The 20,604-nt window shown below is 38.0% G+C and overlaps 1 protein-coding gene across 1 annotated transcript in view; it reads right to left on the bottom strand.

The window, feature by feature from the left end:
* Positions 1–6,085: 6,085 nt before the first annotated feature.
* Positions 6,086–20,604, bottom strand: part of GCC2 (GRIP and coiled-coil domain containing 2) — a 28,134-nt gene continuing 13,615 nt past the window's right edge. The window contains exons 15-22 of the mRNA XM_017737065.1: positions 19,985–20,122; positions 17,849–17,970; positions 16,108–16,284; positions 14,345–14,562; positions 12,753–12,947; positions 11,806–11,945; positions 10,823–11,024; positions 6,086–9,747 (exon numbers count right to left, since the gene is read on the bottom strand). Coding sequence (XP_017592554.1) covers positions 9,677–9,747; positions 10,823–11,024; positions 11,806–11,945; positions 12,753–12,947; positions 14,345–14,562; positions 16,108–16,284; positions 17,849–17,970; positions 19,985–20,122 — 1,263 coding nt within the window. The 3' untranslated portion in view covers positions 6,086–9,676. The remainder of the gene's footprint in view (positions 9,748–10,822; positions 11,025–11,805; positions 11,946–12,752; positions 12,948–14,344; positions 14,563–16,107; positions 16,285–17,848; positions 17,971–19,984; positions 20,123–20,604) is intronic.

The raw sequence follows: 20,604 nt of genomic DNA, 5'->3' as shown, positions 1-20,604 counted from the left end.
TTTCCCCCAGAGCAGAAAACTGCTTTCAAAACAATTTCAAGTATTTTCACTGTTTCCTACACGTGGTTGTGTATTGCAGGATAATTTGTAGCAAGAGAGCTGTCGCCTCACTTTTGGGCACCAAATATGCTTTGGTGAATTTTGCTGGAGCCAGAATCCGGTTTTAATCAACATTATTTAAACATGTAGCAGCAATAATAGGAATGGCTTGGGGAAAGGCTAGCACCTCACTCAGGCGCAGCAGTGCAGAAAGTAAATGTAAGAAAGTTACCTTCAGCGCTGCTAAACCTGGGGTCAAACCTCTGCTTCACTTGGAGAGAAGCGACCTCATTCCAAACCAAGCAAGTTTCAAAGGCAGACCTATGGACAAATGAAAGGAGCATAATAGAAAAGGTGAGATTATTGAGCTTTCTGTATTGCCACCCATTGCCGTCCTTAATATCAGAACAAGGAAGTGGCACGTTGGAATGAAAAATGCAAATATTTGCCTGCCAGGATTAAGGAAATATCTATATGGTTCCAAGAAGACAGCTCAAAGGAATATGTTAAGCCAGTGAAAATCAGCATAGAAATGTATGAGTGAGCACAGATCAGAAAGAAGAATTCAAACATCAAGCACATCTACTTTGGTATCCATCAGAACCAGGAAAAGAATGTAAATTTTTTGGGACTATGATGCACAGAAGGTATTTGGTGGACATGCCACAAGCATGATTCTAGAGAGAACTACAGCTGTAGAAACACAGACTGTCTGTAGTACTTCTGTTTGTTTATTTGTTATTTTGCGCCTTGGCAGGATTCAGTTTTGCTTGCCAGGTTGAGGAATCAAACACAGCAAAACTGTAGCATCACAGGGAATACATTTCTGGGAAAAGAGGAAAATAAAGTATATGGCTGAAGAGGGAAGGGATGATATGCCAGAAGAAGGGGATGGGATCCTTCCCCTTTACTCAGCACCCGTCAAGCCACACCTCCAGGGCTGAGTCCAGTTCTGGGTGTCCCAGAAAGAGTTCATCAAATGGCCACTGAGATTATTTAGAGACTGGAACACTTCTCCTATGAGAAGAGACAGGGAGCTGGGACTGCTCAGCCTGGAGAAGAGAAGGCTCAGAGAGATCTTGCCAATTAATAAAAACATATGAGAAGGGCAGGTACAAGGAGGGCAGAGCCAGTCTCTTTTCAGTGGAGTCTGGTGACAGAACAGAGGCAGGAGAAAAACTGAAACATAGGAGCTTCCCTCTGAACATCGGGGAAGAAGTTTTCACTGTGAGAATGACTGAACGCTGGTAGAGGTTGTCTGTGGAGGCTGTGGAGTCTCCACCCTTAAAGGTACACCATAGCCACCTGGATGTGATCTTAGGAATCTGGCTGTAGGTGGCCCTGCTTGAACAGAGAGGTTGGACAAGTGACCTCCAGAGGTGCCTGCCAACCTCAACAACGGTGTGATTATGTTGGAAAACCAATCACACCCCCCTCAATTAAAATAAAAGCAAAACACAAAACAACCAAACCTAACTCCAGAACACTCACCCATTTTAATGAGTCTGTCAGCAAAGCTTCCTTATATCATCTAAATAAGTAAGTACTCATTCTGTGCCAGCTGAAGGTAATACAACCCTTTTGGTTCTTTTCTAATCTGCTTTGGGCAGTCTGCCATTACTTGTAGGCAGCTTCATGAATGTCTTTAATTAACCTCAGCTTGTCTGCAAGGATTTCAGGGTCTCTCCCATTGCCAGTTCTCCTGGGGAGCTGTAGGAGGTGGTTGTCCCTGGCTGCTGAGCCCAGCTGAAGAGCAGCCCCTCTGACCAGCACAGCCTGAAACGGCAGGGAGGTGGCTGGGCAGGCATGCAACTACCAGGGCCGCAAACTTCAGAACAGTAAATTCTGGAAATAATTAACAGGCAGTGCCAGCCAACAAGCGCAGCCATTGTGGCGCTTCCTTTGGAGAGCACATTAATAGATTTAACAGCAAGTGAATTGCACCATGTGCAGTTTTCCAGTGCTTTTAAAGATGAAATCCCTAAAGCCTAGTCTGCTAGCAATATAATCTCAAAGTAGCAAAGCATTTTCATAGAGAGTGGGAGAGCCTTCCCCAAACATGTACAAATGCCAAACACTAAGTACTAGCAGCTTTTGGAAACGCTGTACCAAGAAAAGCCAGGAATTCAGTTTCACAGTTTGCCTCCCCAGGCTCTGTGCACTTTGCAGCAAGTTTGCGCCTTGGGGTCTGATTTAAATTTTTGTTTTGTCTTGCTGTACAACAGAAATAACAAATCTTAATTGTTATTAATTGTCCATTACATAGTATTAGAGCATGCTGGCATTCTAATTAACTTGTAAAATTCAGTCCAGAATATTCTTAGGCAAGTAATGTAATAGGATTCACAAAACACACACCACAGACTCAAAAGATCATTCCTCCCATTCCACTGTTAGTGCAGGCTATGACAATTTTCTTCCTATGCAGTTTAAAAAAAATATGGTAATCTACCTACTTATTTCTGCTTACAAACCCATCACAAAGTTTAATATTCTGCTGCTAATGTACTTGGCATCAGACAGAGAAGTGCCATTATCCCCAGCAGGCGAGTCAGGAAATAGAGGCAGAGAAACTGAAATTAAATTTACAAAGGAAGCATGTGGCAAAGCAGGGAATTTGGACTCTGTGTGTCCAGCCTAGCATATTAATCACAAAATTAATGTGTTTTTTTTTTTTTACTCTCATCTCTCCCTTTAAGACCGAGTAAAATGCAGTTTTAAGTAGGCGTCTGATGTTCTGTTTCCAAAGCACTTTACATTTTCCATCACTGTTGAAATGCCAAACTTACTCTACTGCAGCTGGAAGTGGCACTTTAGTGACATGGACTCGGCAGTGCCAGGTTAACAGCTGAACTCTTTGATAGTCAAGGTCTTCTCCAACTTAAATTATTCTGTCACTCTTAAGTGATAGCACAGAGCCTTTACCTATTTAGAGCTAAATGCATGATCAGCTTTGCTGACATTAAACAAGGCCATTATTGTAGGCCTCAGGAAGAAGTGAGAAAGGAAGGATTATTGGGGACAGAAGGCAGCTGCTTGGTCAAAGGATTTGACTGCCTGTCTCAAATCACAAATATCTTTACGTCAAGTTCTTCTTCTGGAAATGAAAAAGTATTTTACGATTTTGCCAGAGTGGTATGAAGGGACATGAGTAAGTAACTTCTAACTGTGTTATTTGCTCTAGCTTTTGCTTTCTACCAGAACTTCATGTGACTACAGATGGTAGATTCATAGAATGGTCTGGGTTGTAAGGGAGCTTAAAGATCACGTAGTTCCAACCCCCCCCGCCACAGGCGATGTCTTGCATTAGACAAGGTTGCTCAGAGCCTCATCCAACCTGCCTTTAAACACTTCCAGGAATGGGGCATCCACAGCTTCTCTGGGAAACAGTTCCAGGGCCTCACCACCCTCACAGTACAGAATTTCTTTCTAATATCCAAACTAAGCCTTCTCTGACTCAGAGTGCCTGTTAGCAGAGCAACCCCGTAGTTGTTTTCCTTAATATAACCAATGGATTTAAATTGTAAATTGTCAGTGTTCTTCATGTCACACCTCCAAAGCTGTGAAGTTAAAGCAACAGTGAAGGAAGCTTTGACCATGTAAGCAGGAATAATTTTTGAACACAGGGTGTCCACCTAAATATTCTTGGCAAAGCTGTTAATGAACTTTGCATTTTTGCTTAGCATTAATAAATTCACTTACCAATTGAATAAATAAGTTTCAACCACTATTTGATATCTCTAAAAAAACTTGGCTATTATTAAAAAAAATATGTAGTATTCTCAGAATACTGGAAGACTTATTTTAGTGATCATTCTGACATCCATATAAAAGGAATCAGATTTCTGCTTCATGCATTTTAGACACACCTAGTATATTTGGCATCATTGTTTCTTGGAAGAGGGAAGGAGACTCTGCAAAACCAAGGATATAACTTTTACTGATCAATCTCAAACCTCTGCAAAATTTATCAATAAAATTCCGTATTTAGCAGCATAAATTTCTGCCTCATGACGAGATCAGTACTTGGACAGACACAGTAAAGGCTAAAGAAAAAACTTATGGCAGCATCACAAAATGGGTACTTTAAGAAATAATGACTCTTGGAGATCATGGTACTACTCTCACATTTTTAGTAAAAGTGTGTAATTTTTCTATTCCAAGCTTTTTGTCACTGCAATTCCCATCTTTCCCAGAATGTTAAAACCCTATACTTAGCTTTTCTGCGTTTTCTGAAAATCTTCTTCCTGCAAGATATCTACTATCCCCCACCACTGCAAACAACTGGTTTAACCAGTTTCCAAGAGAAAGGCTGGTGGGTAGTCAGGGCAGGGACAGGGAGCTGCCACATCAACAACAGCAGATGGTTCAGGTTTTTATCACCATCTGCTCTTCTCCCCACTGTTCCCGAGGCTGTAGCCCTCTGTCCACCTTCATCCTCTGTAGGCCCTCTGTAGCCTTCATCTACTGGGTGGCAGAGGGGCCACCCATCTGTCCCCTTGCAAAGGCAGGCAGCCTTCCCCTGGACTGCTACAGCTGCAGGTTTAAGTCAATGCTGTCACTAGAAGTGAAAGGAACATTAACCAGTCTGTATAAATATTTGGCTGCTAAAGCCAAAATGGTGTCATTGGCCTTCTCCCTTGGCAAGAATAGTGCTGAGCATCAGCAACTTAACTCCACAAAGGGGAGTAACAACAGTAAAACAGTATTTGGGTAACAGCCTTTTTCTGGAGCTCTGTAATGGCTTCTATGCTTTTTATTTTTGAGATGCTCTGCATCCTGCAAAGAGCAAGAGAGCCAAAAGCTAATATGTACCAACCCTCCGGAAACAGTCTGAGTGTTCTCAGAACAAGCTTCGATTTTCAGGCAATGAAACAATAAACCCCACTTAAATTCTACATGCATACAATAACTGCTATCCAATGTCTATCAATTTAAAACACTTTAAATGTGGAGGACTGGGATTGTGCCCATGCCCAAAAGAGCACACTGTATTTTACACTGATTACATTTACCTTGGATTCTTAAAAAGCCTTCAGGCATTCAACTGACAGAAAAAAAAAAAAAAAATATTTGCTAATACCAAGGCATGGTGAATTGTTGGAACAGTAACTGATGTGCATTTCCGTACTTGTTTTACTATTCTCAGTCTTCACAGTTCAATCCAGCCTGAATCCTCAGGACGAGCCTGAGAGACACAGGACACGAAGGAAAGGAAGGAAGCTCCTGAAAGTAAGATGCATCTTCTCATCCTTTCACAACCATATAATAAATTTTTAATCAAATTCAGTTTAAAAAGTAGTCAGAATATTATTTCCCTTCCCCATAGCACATATACATTTATGTGAAAGCTGTTAGTGGTTGACTGGAAGTATCAGGGTCTCTTATAGGACTGTTATATCCATTTATTATGTCTTCTTTTCACAGCTTATTATCCCCTCTCTGGCCACATATTTGCCTAATAAGCATGGTCTAAGAAAACTGGTTGGCAAGAACACCAAACTCTCGCTTAAATCAAACCCAACACTGCTTCATCTACTGAGCATGTAATCTTTGCACTAGGACAATTATGCAGATAAAGAAAAATTATCACAGGGTATTAGGGAAGATGTAATTTTAAAGTTGAGTGCAATTAGAAACTCATGCTGATTTATAAGGTAGGGAGTACCCGTACACAGCACATTCTTGCTAACAAGGCCATTAATAATTTCTGCATCCCTCCTCTCCCTCATGACCCATATTGCCAGATTGCTGGTGACAATCTAGTAATACAGTTGAAGTTTAAAGATGAAGTTGAAGATTTAAATGAGCTTTTTTTAAATTTTCTTTTTTTCTAAAACCCCCTGTAACAAACCAATTTCTTTTCTGTTCATCCAGAAGAATCCATTGCTGTAGCTGTCTTCCAAAGTAAAGGCTGTAGATACTATACCAGATCCATAAAATCTCTTCAATACAATGACAGACATTCCTTGTTTTCTACCTTGCACCTGAGTAGCATTTTCTCAGGTAAGAAAAGGCATTCAGGGGAAAAAAATAAGGCACTCTGTTGAGTTAAGGTGAATTTTATTGAAGCAACGGCCACATGAAAAGGCCATCAAAGACATCATTTCCAAACAAAATACTTATCTATCCAGACTAGAAATTCTGAAATTACTACAACAAATATATTTTTACCTCTTCATACATTTGGTTTCTCATCTTGTGAGTGGTGACTGCTATTTGCAAGGTTTCTAAGGGAGATATTTTCACAGTGCCAACAATAGCAGAACTAGCAGGTAGTTTAGGAAGTATTGGTGCACTGGGTGAAGCCAAGGCATAAGCCAAATGAAGCATGTATTTTTAAGCTGCCTTCAAAGTCACTTAGTACAAACTAAGGAGAGTTTTTAGGCATTCCTCCACAATTTCACAATATTATCATCTGTTATCACAGCAAAAGGATGGAGAGAGATACACAAAGGAGGATTTAAATTTAGAAAATAATCTAACCCTGTATTCTCAGAGTTATACTTTGGGGAAGGAGGATCATGAAAGAAAAAAAGCAACTTTACTCTCGTGTATAATTTCTAACACGGTTCCCATTGGCCATCCTGAACCCCAGATTCAACTGGCCACATCTATACAACAGCCTGACAAGCTCTCATCTTCCTGTCTTTCATCTGGAGCACTTTTTGCTTGCACAGATGAGCCTCCCTTCTGGATAAAAGGAACACAAAAGATATATAACCCATTTCTAAGTCAGCATTAGGTAACTAAAGATTCAGCCACAGTGCACATGCAGGTCTGGGAATGTTGAATCACTCCCATTTTTGGTTTTTAATTAATATATACTCTGCATAGTGACAGTAGAATTATTATTACTACTACTATTATTATTATTATTATGCCCTGCTTAGGCTTGGGCTGAAGCCAGGCTATTAAAAGATAAAAATTGGTCCTAAACTTATAAACATTTTGGGCAAGGGTGGCATTTTCTGTGAAACATTCTAACAAATGTGGCACTGTAAAGAAAACAAAAAGAACCAGAAAGCAAAGTCAGCACAGTGCTCTTCCAAAAAAGAGCACCACAGTATATCAAGAAGCAGCAGTACTAGTTAAAACTTTAAACTGCTTTTTGAAAGCAAATCACAGCTACAGTGCTGTACATTACAAATGCAAATATATGACATATAAAAAGTTCTCTTTGCAAAATAATCCCATTTCCAGTTCACATTCTTCTATGCCATTTACTGCAAGTGTCTATTAAACTCTGATATATTTGCTTACAGTCAGTTTATTGCCACATAGGTAAGTTCTGGCAATCCTACCAACAGAAAACAGTTTGGTAGCAGTTACTAAAATATTTTTACATTAATTAAGATCTCAATCTTCCATTGTAAAAAAAAATATATTAATGCAAGTTGTTCACTACATTCATAAGTATGGTACTCAAGTTTTACTAAAAACAGTGAGCATGCAACTCAGACTTGAAAGAAGTCAATAAGCAACTGGTATTTAATACAGCCAGTGATATATGTTACTTGCATACCTTCATTCACAGCTTACAATGTTAAATAATTTACAGTTCTGAAATATGTGCATTTTAAGAGGAACTTGTCACAGCTCTTCAGCAACAGCGGAGACTAAATCGGGTCAGCTGCAAACGGAGTGCGGACTAAGACAAAGCCATACCCTTCCACTCATGTTTCCATTGTTAAAATCACAGCAGGAGGATGACTAGCACTTAGTTTTATACATACTTCAAATCTCTCCTGTTGCTGTGTTATGGCATTCTTTTGAGTGACAATAACCAAACCCAGCTGAATAAGGAGTTAGAACTCAACATCCAAAATCTGGTCCAAATCGTGAATGCTGAAGATAGGCTAAACCACTCCAGAAGCAAATGAAAGAAAGCCTAAACAGAGCCTCCTGCTTGCCACCTACAGACACCTAAAGACTCATCCCTACTGTCATACTACCGTTGATCAGTTCTATGTTCTGAATATTCACAGAGAATGTTTTCCCCAGTAGCACAAACCATAAAGGTTCCAGTTAAAACACATATTGGAGGGGAAGAAAAAAAGAGTACCTAAGGTGGAGGAAAAGAATTAAAATACCTAAATAAAGCCTGTTGGCTTTGTTGATTGTGTACTGAAATATATACAATAAGCAAAAAATTAAACCAAAAGCACACTTACTGAACAGTTTATTCTCAACATGTTGCCATTCTGCTGTTCATATGTTTAGATTAATCTCAGCCTGAAATAAGGCAATATTAAAGGAACAAGCATCATTTCCTCAGAGCCTGAGCTAAGGTAGATAGAGAGGAACCCTATTTAGTATTTGTATGTGTACCAAGGAAAGACTCTCTGTAAAACAACACAGAGGACATGAAAAGGTGAGTGAAAAAGACAGAAACTTCCGGTTTAAACATAAGCAGGATTCAAACCCAGGTGTATGCTTTTTAAAACCTTACAAATAAATTAAGATGGTGAAAGGCATTATGGGAGAAGACAATTGAAGATAATAGAAGCAGAGATGGTAGAAATTCATTTTTCTAGGAAAAAAACCAACATTCTGTTGAGGAATGTGGAACAGAGATCATCTCATCTGTGCAAAAGATCTGTGCAAACGATGTGCACACACACAGGTAGGTGAGAGAATGGTGTAAGATCTTCAATCATTAGAACACTTAAAAGATGCATCTACTGACAAAAGCTTCATTCTTTTCTCTCAGAAATTAATGATAGGAGTCTGACCTGTGGGCTCAGATTCTTTCTTAGTGTCTTCAATATGATTAAGTCAGTATGAGTAGCCTTGTCATCCCAGTACAGACATCACTACAGTAATGAAACATTTCTTCCTGGTCTTTTCTACAAACTTCCAACCTCAGGTTAAAAAGCCCTAGCTTAAGTCCTTTCTCTCAAAGCTTCAGCTCACTTAGGACTTAAGACCTCTGAGTCTTGGAGTACTCTCCTAAGGCTTCCATAGATGCCATTAATCACTGCTACAGTACCATGCCCGGATGTGACAAGCACTGTAATTCATATAGATTTTTGCACCCTCTACATTTTGTGAACTGTTGCCTTCATGGTTTGCAAAAAAAAAAAAAATTAAGAAAGACTACAACCTTAAAGCAGAAAATGCCCTGTTTCTTAATTATGTTACATTTTGTAGCCATCACAAGAGAGGAAATAATTTTAAGTTTCTTAAACGTGCAGAGGATAACACTAACCATATAGATTAGCCAGCTGACAATGATATGTGAAAGCAACTGTAAACACTTTAAAATGCTTTAAATCTAAAGTCTAGTTATTCCAGTTAATATATCAGATCAAACTTTTTAACTATCAAAAGAGCTATCACAGGTTTAACAAATTCTGCTTCCAGGCAATCTGCAATTAATTTGTCAGTTCTCATAGTTCTTATTATCAGCTTTAACATTTACAAGACAAACAGTTCACTGCTGCCAGAGCATAAAATAGGACCATCTTTCAGAGCTACTGCAGGCTTCTTTCTTAGAAGAGCCTAAAAAGCTGAAAATAACACACAAAAATAAAACCCTGTAGTTCAATGCTACAACACCAACAGATCTTCTACAGTAAGATTTCTTGGTTTTGCAGTTGTGGAATGTTTTTAAAGATTCAGTGCTTCCACTGTTTTATCGAAGTCCTGACCAGCTGTGGAGGTACGAAGCCCACCCAGAGGGCCGTGAGGTACTCTCTTCTTCACCTGAAGGAGGAACAAAAACATACTTTGTATTACGTTAGACATTGCATCACTTGGTTACATGATCCTGTCCCACTCCTTTCCTTTATCCTTTTTCAAATGCTGTCCTCAAGCTTGCTGAGAAAGGAACTCACTCTTGGGCTGACATAGATATAGATTGTACCACCAAGTCCACTTTACTTTGGGTACTTGAGAATGTCTGAAAAAGGTAATTTATCACCATTCTCCAGAAAAATCCAATCAGTCTTCATTAGAGGGCCAGAACAACATCAACATGCTATGGACTTGATTTACATCTTTGTTCAAATGCACAGCCTATCATGGAATGCAGTACTTGAACACTTCCCTTTTTAATGTAATTTTGTTCACAAGTTTTAAGTTCTTATATGTACATGTGTTGCTTATTGTTTATATTAATTTAAAAATAAAGTATAGGTCAGTTCCTAATGAAGTACAAGAAGCTACTGTTACTGAGAAATGACAAACAATACCTTAAAAAGTATTTCAAGGGAACAAATGCTCAGAGTATTTGAACCAGAAACAGAAAATTATTGTACATGTAAATCCTGTGTTAATTTCTTGCAAATGCCTAACTCTTTTTATTTCCTTCCCTAGTTTCTTTATTTCTTCAACAAAGAGCATATTTTCTTTCAGATATTTTTAAAGGTACTGTATTGAAACTAATATTAGATCTGCAGTACTGCCTTGAGAGGACCACTTCAGTTATCTGTTTAGAACATCTGCAAAGAAAGTAATTAAATTATATTAACCTCTATTTTGACAAAAATTTTTTAAACTCTACTCAAAACATGAACACATAAAATTTTTACAACTTACCATTGTCTTCCTAAAATGTGAATGTTTCAGAAGAAATGATATTTTATCTTAATTTTATGGTATTTGTTCTGTTTACTGAAAATTGAATAGTAACTTCCCAACAAAGCAAAATCATTTTATGACTAGCTCACTGGCATTATGTTGCTAAGTTTTGTTTTTTCTCACAACAGACAGCACAGAACTGTCCTTTTCCTTTTTCAATTCTCCTTCTTTTTGTGACAGTATTTTGAACACCACCTACCTTGTGCAATTGCAACCAGCTTCCCCTTCTCTTCAGGGCTGAGCTGCAACATGGTGTCTATTACTGGGAGCAGCCGTTCTTTCTCGCTTCCTGATTTCAGAAATATGAACTGCAACAGAACATTCTTCAAGTATTCTAGATTAGCCACAGACTTTTCTCTCTCTTGATTTCTTTCCAATCTTCTTATTTCATTCTTAAGAAGCTGCAGATGAGGGAAAAATATGTAATGCTGTTTGTTTCATTTAATGAGTAATCGAACAAAGGTCTTTTGAAGAGCTAAAAAATGAATTGCACAGCTTGCTTCAAAAGGAATAATGTGTGTATAGCAATGTATTCAGGACAAAAATCCAGTGAAAATTAAGTATGTGATAATGTTGTAAGAAATAACTTCTTATTGCCTAAAAATAACCTTTTTTGCTAAAATTTGTGCAGTAGAGAGAATATCAGTGATCAAAGAGTAGATAACAGTGGAACAGTTAAATAATTCAGAAATCTGATGATATTCATTTAAAAGCATTTTGTAAGACAAAGCTTAGTACATTTAGAAATCTCTTCAGAAAGCTCACTCATACATTAGTTCAAGTATCTTCTTTTAACTTAAGGCAGCTAAAACGGGTTACAGAAAGAGAAACCAGACAATACTCCTCTTGGGATTTACTGCTTTTATCTAAGTGAAAATAGTATAGACCCTTTAGTAAACATTAAACTTCCAAACTCCTGAGGTTTTTTTGTAGAAGCTTTTACTCCACACTGCTCTCCGCCTCCCCCACATGCCTACCCAACTACAGACTGTAGTGAAAAAGAAGCCCAAAACTGAAGTAGACACTGGAAGCACTAATTAGACCTGTGGAATAAAAGTCCCTCCAAAATTAGGTTTCATATCACCAAAATTTTATAGACTGGTATTTTCTGAAAGATATTTGGTCTAACAAACAGGCCATGGAAATGAGAGCCGTCCTCATATCTCTTGTATGTTTGCTAACCTTGATTTGTTCCATTAGGATTGCATTGGTTGCTTCTGATTCACGAAGTAATTCATTCAAGTGATCAGCACTCTTAGTTGTTGTGTTTAGTTTCTGAATCAGTTCATCCTTGGTGATATCTGCTTGCCACTGAGATGGTTCTGTAATTAATTGGAAAAGAAAACTAAGAGAAGGAAAAAGCACTTGCATCTAATTCATACTTACTTAACATCAGGACTTGAATAATGTAGTTTCTTATGAACAATTCATGCAAAGCCAGACTGCAGACTTAACAGGCATCAATGCTGCTGCTGCATGCTTAATTTTCTGATCTATTTTTGTTTATATATTAGATGGGGGCTGACTAAACAGTTCTAGAATACACCAAGATACCTTATTTCCTACCCATAAACAGAGATTTTCAATAGTTATCCACAAAGTCATCAGTAGACTTTTAAAACGAGATTATATGCTACCACGTATTTTACTGTTTTTTGGGTGACTCTTAAAACATTCTTCTTCATGCTGGATTTCAGTTTCCTAGAAGAAATCCTATGAATAAAGACCTGTTCTAATAAGCCTCATTAAGATGAACAGAAGTTTTATCTTTTCATTAATAAGCTTAAATCTGCACTTAATTGTCCCTAGTAGAGACTCATCCAGAACACAAAAATTTCTGTAACTATTCACTGACTTGCTCACCCAGTCTTTTCCATTTAAAAGCTCAGAAATATGACATCTTTAAATCACTAAATCCTGTAGGAATGTTCTACTGTTAGTCCTTATTCAATGACAAAACTCCTACAAAAGTTCAGAACTGTGTAAACTCAGTGGCACTTGACTAGACTTGTCAAGTCAGTTGTGTCTTGCACCTAAAAGCATGAAACACAATGCTCTAAAATAGTTTGAGGGCACAAACTTCTGCAACCCATGTAGGCAAGCGTTTCTGAAAGCCACGATCTACTTACCAGGCTTTGCTTCTGACGAGTTCAGAAGCTGCTCCAAGGACTGAACATAGGTGCTGGCTGAGGAGACAGACTCTGTGTCTGTTGTTTCCATACCTTCTCCCTCTTCCCTAGCGACAGTATGCACATCGAGGACAGGAAGGTCAGCGCTCCGCCGTTCTCTCAAGTTCTTCGTTGCCAGATTTGAAACACCTGGACCTGGAAGACACTTACTGATGTTCGTATCAGAATGAAATTGGGAGGGCTATGTCTGTGACTGTCTTGGATTGAGAGCAGTACATAAAACAGTTTTCAAAATGCAGGGGAAAGTGAAGCAAAAAGAGAAAGCTAGATACACACGTAACAGTTATAATAGCAAAATACAGCCTTTCACCTCTAAATGAACATTCCAATCAAAGTCTGGTTCTAAACCCAAACTTGACTGGCAATTTTTATTTCAATGACTATGAAACCTTCATGCTCATCTCCCTGAAGATGTGTTTTAGCTACGGTAACAAATACTTTTAATGCATAATAGAATTCACTTTTATTTCCACCAGTCCTGTGGGAAAGTGTAAATTCTTCTGCTTCAGTAGTAACATAGGAACTTCTTAAACTGTTACTGCTGCTTGGCAAATGTCCAGCTACCTCCTTATTAGTAACTTTACAGATACAAAAATAGCACTTGAGCTTGAAGACAGTAAAATCTTAAATTCGAAGAAGGATCAAACAGCAAGTATACTAATAAATAGCATGTATACAAATAACAAACATTCTTAAAACAGCTTTCAATACACTTTCCTTTAGCTTTACACCTTGTACTTGAGGCAGATGTACAGCATGCTCCAAAACCTGAGACAACCTGATAAGAACACCAAATATTTACAAAAAAATTTCCCTCCATCTGTCTGACAATGCAGATACTGCAGAATAGATAACAGTGATGCAGATTCTAGAACAGAATAGCTCCACTTGGAAGTGACCTACAAGTATCTAGTCCAACTGGCTGACCATGTCACAGCTGATCAAATGTTAAAACATTATCAAGGGCATTGTCCAAATGCCTCTTAAAACACTGACAGGTTTGAGGCATCAATCAGCTCTTTAAGAAGCCTGTCCCAGAGTTTGACCACTCTTTCAGTAAGAAAATGCTTCCTAATATCCAGTCTGAACCTCCCCATGGCAGCTCTGAACCATTCCCATATGTCCTATATGGGTACCAGGGAGAAGAGCTCAGCACTTCCCTCTTCACTTCATCTCCTCAGGAATCTGTAAGACAGCAATGAGGTTGCCCTCATCCTGCTTTCCTCCAAACTAGACCAACCCAGAGTCCTCAGCTGCTCCTCACAGGACAGTCCTTCCAGCCCTTCCACCACCTTTGTTGCCCTCCTCTGCATGTATTCAAGGACCTTGGGATTCTGAAGTGACAGTAAATAATAACAAAGACACACTCCTGACTTGGTATCTGTGGACTGATACAGCATGCTGCAGATTTTCCAGAAAAAGTTTCTGGTGATTTTACAGAATCAAACACTGTAAGCATGTTTTAGCTTCAGACTGGGGCACACAAATCTGTAACCAACCCATGAAAAACTGGTATTCTGCCTGGAAGTTACCTCTAGTGCTTGGTTCACTTTTGAGTTGGAAGAGCTGAGCTTCTACTCTGGCGAGTTGCTGCTGAAGTGTCTCTACTGTCTTCCTGTGCTCCTCTTGCAGGTTCCTGACCTGATCTCTGAAATTGTTCCGGAGAGCTTCATTCTGGGCTGTCAGCTGACTCAACGCCTGGGCGTGCTCTGTTTTGATGAACATGTTCTCAGACTGTATTGTGCAGAGTCTGAAAACAGTGCATGCACAAACAGTAAGACACAAACAGCAAAACAATGTCATTTTACATATCAAAATTTTTACAGTTTGAGGCAGTTTTCCATTTTCATGTGTATGATTATCTTAGAATGACTGTGTGCAACTGTTTTTCACTTAAAGTCCTCTTTTTACAGGGAAAATCTGAGACTGAAAAAGTTACACTTATTTCCTATCATATGAATGCACTGTGCTATATAAACTCGACTTCTATTTCAGAACAAAAAATTCAGATGTCTTTGGGAAATAATGAAAGACTTAACAGACATTGTGGTCTAAACATTTTTAAATTCTAAAACTGCATCATGACTCTTTATAGTGTCATACAGGGCATGCCACTTATAGTCCACTTCCTATAACATCTGCTTACCAAACACTTATGCAGGACTTCTAAAAACACAGGTTTCTAAGAAGGTAAGTTTAATTTTTTTAAACCTCAACTTCCAGTGCAGAAGAGTGTAGCTGTTAGCAAGAAAAATGTCAGTAACTCATCAGTTGTACCTAGTGTGGAGGTACTCCAGAAGCACGAAAAAACTGTCACAAGCAATTAAATATATTAAATAATAATATATAATATTAAACAATTAAATATATGCAGTTAAACAAGTGCATTAATGGAAAGCCTAAGCCCAGGACTTGCCTTTATAAGCACACAGACTTAAACAGAGCCAGAGTAGCAAAGACCAGTGTCTAGGTATAAAGGGAACCTATTGTGAATGGTTTGTTTCCAGGAAAATGCAGAACATAATTTGGTTGACTACAGTGAACCATTACGTAGCTATGAGGAACAGATAAAACTGTACAAAGACAGTGACAAGAAGTCAACAGTTCCTAATACCAATCTGTAATTTCTAATTAATACCTCATGTGAACTTCTTTGTACCTAAATGGAGAAGAAAAGATGAGGACAGACTCTTTTTGAGGAGTTCAAGCATCAGGTACTCATGTGATTTTTCAAGATGTGATACAGATTAAACAGATTCCTTTCATTTTGAAAGAAACAGAAAATTAAGACTGTGGCAAGCACAAACTGAAAATACAGTACTTTCTGTAAGAAAGGCACTTGGTGGACAAGAACTAGGTATTTTTTCAGTGAACTTGTTTGCTTTGCATATAAGTATCTTATTTTTTTTTTAATAGGAAACATCCATAAAATTTAGTAGAGCAGTACAACACAAATGTAGTGCTGGGCATTAGACTTAAAAATAGTCAATATGCTTTAAAAATGTTAATTTTTAATTAGTTTAATTAGATTTAATGAGATTAGATTAATTTAGATTTAGTTAAGAGGTAGAAAGCTTGCAGAAATCTCAAATTCCCTCATCAGCTACTATTGCATTGCCATTGTTGAGACTTCTGATGACTCATGAAAAATAGCCAACAATTCTTTTGAAAATTCCTTTAACTTTCTCAAGAACATGCCTCTTCTTTGTTAAGTACATTTACAGGCTTCTACATGCCAAGATCTTAAAGTTCAAACAAAATAAAATATCTGTATCTATTCATCAGCGGACCATACTTTTCACGGAGTTCTGCTTCTTTTGCAACAGTCTCTTGCAGAATCTTATTGTGTCTTTCCAGCAGGGTGTCATGTTCAGACTGCAATGCCTGGAGTTCAGATGCATTCATTTGTGAATTATGCTGAGCATCCTGCAGCTTCACTTTAAGTTGATCTATCACCATTTCCAACTGTTCCCTGCACATGGAAGAAAAAGTAATATGCAACATGCATTTAAAATAATTAATTATTTCAGAACCTATATGATATCCACAACTTTTTGGATAGCTGATCCAAATTGCATATTTATTAATTAAATCAACACAGCACTAAGACCAAAATAATCTTAGAATGTGGCTACAAGCAGAAACAACCAGATCCTATTTCAATGTAGATACAAATAGGTTTGCCACATCCCATCTGAACTGCTGGGAATGCAACTATTGGTGTAGAAAGCATGACTGATAGCACTTTCTACTTCAAGGAAGGCCAAGACAGAAGGAAATAATATATAGGATTCAGATGGCACAAAAAATTTCTTCTTGAAAATAGTGAGGCTTTTTTTTGTATGTTTAGTAAATGCACATCAGTTCAATAAGACCAAATACAGGGGACAAATGGTTGGAGTAGATTTTGAGCAAAGAACTAGAAAGCAACATCAAGTCTGTAACAGATAAACACAGTTGGTCAGAAACAAATCAAAATCAGATATATCAGGAAGAAAAAAATCTTAAGTCACACACATTCTATTTTTACTGATTTCTGTATTTATATATGCAGACACCTCCATTATCTCATGAACTGCACATCTCACTAATCCTTAGGGTTGATACTTGTAAATAATTTCTTTGGAAAACATTTGTCATCTGTTTATTGCTTATCCAATTTGTTTCTAAGATAGGTCTCTCTCACAAAAACAACGCAAAACAATACCAGAACTTCTTAAAATTCTGCAAAAAGGAGAGACAAAGAAATGTAACTCTTGCAGCTTTGTTGCTTCAAAGGCAAGAATGTTTAAAAAACCCCAAACCAACCCTAAACCCAGGTCTCTAACAAAGCACAAGTCGCCCTCTGGTGGATTTTTGCCTGCAGTTGTTGGTACCGACTGAAGGTCTATCAGAAATGAATCCTGACATTCCACACATAAACACCCAGTCTGTCACCAAGGGCAGCCATCAACGACTTATAAAAATAACTTGCAGGGACTGGTTGATTTTTGCAGTGAGTTGAGATATTTTCTGAAGCGAATCTGAATTCACCTGGCTTATGACCGTACTTAAAGGATTTTCAGGGAACTTTCAGTAGTGTAACTTTTTTCTTCCAAGTCTTTCCTCATATGATACAACATAGAGGATTTTGTAAATCTACTGGAACTGATGACTGAACTGGCATCCAGAGCTTTACCTATACTAAACCACTAATTCCTGAAAAAGTTCGAAGTGAACTCAGCTGAACCGAACCAATCTGCTCTTTTCTTCTTAGTTGCAAATGGCAGTTGGCTACTTCACATCAGAGAAACATCATGTCAAGTCTACACAGAATGTGCTGGCTAATTTCTGCTCATTAGAGTCATAAAAAACTTCTTAAGACCTTACTTTTCCTTCTAACTGTAACAATAGGTAATCTACACTAAAATAATTGTTAGAAAGACAAACCCAGCTAGAACTAATACAGTACCACGACAGTAGAAACTGGCATTTCTTCTGTTCAGTTAGGCAGTGCCACAGGCAGATTACAGGTCAAGTAAAAACGTTAGTTTTACCTTTCTTGTTTGGCTCCTTCAGATTCTGTCCGAGCAGCAGATTTATTCTTTTGCTGTTTTAGAACATTATGAACACGGACTTTGTAGCTCTCAAATTCAGATGTAACAGATGCTTGTTCAGCCTATCACACAGAAAACAAACCCGTAAGTTTTACTATTGATTATTACTCCCTTATTTCTTGATAATGAAACACATCTTACACTGAAAAAAATGAAAACCACCTGCTGCATTTCCTTCTTTTAAATAGATAATTAAAACAGTGACCACCATAACAGATGTTTCTTTAGATTTTAACTGTGTATCATAACATGTGAAACTTGAGACATTGATTTTCAACATTCCAGTGTTCAAGAAATGAAAGAATACTTGAAAATTCAAAAACTGCATTCAACTGAGAGATTCACAAGCCAGGGTTTCTATCAACATCTTTAAATGAAGGCAAAGGTGACAGAAAATACAAAAGGAGGTATAATTCTGTTTCTCTCCAGTATTACAAAGGTGACAAAAATTCTAATGTGCCATGAAGTTATGCATAATTCTGAGGAGTTAAGTCAGTCTTGCAGTGGTATTACACAGCACAAGATATAATATTGTAGTTGACTGTAAAGGTGTTTAGTTTGTCTTTTCTTCTAAATGCAGCTGTTACATGAGTTCCTGTGGACATACAGAAAATTGCCTCACATCGTAGAAGCTTCATCCTTGACTGCACACTATACAGCAAATATTATTCCATCCTTACAGTACTCATGTTGTACATTTCTCTAAAACAACCCAAAACACTGATGCAGGTTTTCTTTCTTGGGTCTTAGGACAAGCTCATGGATTCATTAGTCACTCCCATTTACAGGTAACTAAAATGCTCTCACTCCTAAGAGAAGGATTTTGGAAACTTTCCCTTCAGCTGAACTGGTGAGTGAAATTCTACAGAACTGACTCTGATTAGCCACTGCTCCAGATTTTCAGAGTCTATAAATTTGTGGTCATTTCTTTAAATGAATCCTTTGCTTTTCATCCTGTCATACTATGTGAGCTAGAATATTCCTAAGTCCTCAGGTACACAGCCTTAAATGTCAGCACGACTTTGTTCTCTACCATCTGCTTTGGTGTCCACCTTTCCTTTAGAGGGAGTTTTCCTTTGCTAATAACCTTGTAATAATATCTGTTTTCCAGATGTAGGGCATCTGAATAGGAAAGCTAATCTTCCAAGAGGTTCAAGCCATGCCAATATGGAAGATCTACAACCTTGCTGATATTACAGCATCACAGACCAAGCCACCACAGACAGGTATGGTAAGCACCCAGGTATGAAGAATATATTTGTAAAACCACGATCCACGTGTACCAGCACAACTAAGGCAAACCTCCTGAAGCAGCAACCACAAAGTTTGTCCATTTCAGTTCACCTTTTTAAAATGTAGAGGTTTTTTTGAGAGGCTGCATTCAGCTGTTACTTACCTGCAGGATGCACACCTACCATACAACAGTGGCCATAGAGTAGTGTAGTAATCACCATAAAGGTGGTTTGAACATAACAGTCCTACTATATTCTTAATCTGTTTGTCTCCAATGCAAACACTGCAGATTCCAGGACCATCAAACAGTGTTATATGAGCAAAAAAATCCCAGAAATAATAATAAACTTCAGCAATAGTGTCAGTTTTGCATGTAGTTCAGCTGCCAATTAAGAAGCTGCTCATATTTCAGCATATGAAAAGGTGCTTGCAAATATATTTCTCACAGCTTTTTTTCTTTAAAGTGGTATCTGTGTTAATTTGTTTTAAATGAAGCAAGTTCTATTCCTTTATTTTGTTTGTGCTCTTTTCTTTCAAGACTTTTCTTTTCCCTGAGTGTATACTTACTGATCATCTTAAATAAACCCCGGCTCCCCACTACCACAAGTTTTTCCCTACTGGAAACAGAAGTACGCAAATCCAGATGTGTCACCCCAAGTGATACACGTCAACCAGGACAGTCTGGCTTGTCCTTTATACCACCACTCAATTACGGGGGTAATTCTTAATTCTTGACAGACAAAAAGAGAAGAGTGAAACATCTGCAAAATATTTTTGAAGAAGCAGAGAGTGCAGTAAATCTCCCTTCGTAAGTCTCTAAGATTACTTCTTCCGCTGGAATACCTGGGCTGCTCTGCACTCTTCTTGCAGGGTTGCAATTTTTTGCTGGCAAGTACTCATCATACGCTGGTGCTGTTCTGAAGATGTTCGCAGTTGTTCCTGAACTTTATGCTTTTCTGATGTCAGTACAGCCACTTGAATCTGAAAAAGTCAGTTGAAAACTTCACTATTACAAAAACTTTTCTTCCTTCTCCAAGGGACCATGCCACCTAGGACTCTACTACAGTAATTCCTGCACAGAACTGGTAAATACCAAATTAAATCCAATAAAAATAGAATTTAAAAAAATAGACACGGGTTACCATGTATTCATTTTTAAAAAGTGATGATGTTTTAAAGAAAGAATTGAAGATAAAATTACAGTGCTGGTGTGGCACCATTTAAGAAAGCCAACCCCTCTCCCTTCCCTGCTTATTCCATTCCATTCCATTCCATTCCTATTCCTATTCCATTCCTATTCCTGTTCCATATACAGATGGACAACACTTAAGACTTTTGCGGACAATGTTGTGCTCTTCTGTTTTAAAACAGAGCAACTTCCATTTTTAAAGAATCATTTAAAAATATATTCCCATTACAAGCTTCAAACTCCACAGTCCTCTCCTCTGCTGGAAAGGGAAAGA

Source organism: Corvus brachyrhynchos, unplaced genomic scaffold (assembly GCF_000691975.1).
Source record: "Corvus brachyrhynchos isolate BGI_N302 unplaced genomic scaffold, ASM69197v1 scaffold83, whole genome shotgun sequence".
Taxonomy (NCBI): Eukaryota; Metazoa; Chordata; class Aves; order Passeriformes; family Corvidae; genus Corvus; species Corvus brachyrhynchos.
Note: the sequence above shows the minus strand (reverse complement) of the source record. Positions and strands in the feature narration are given on the sequence as shown.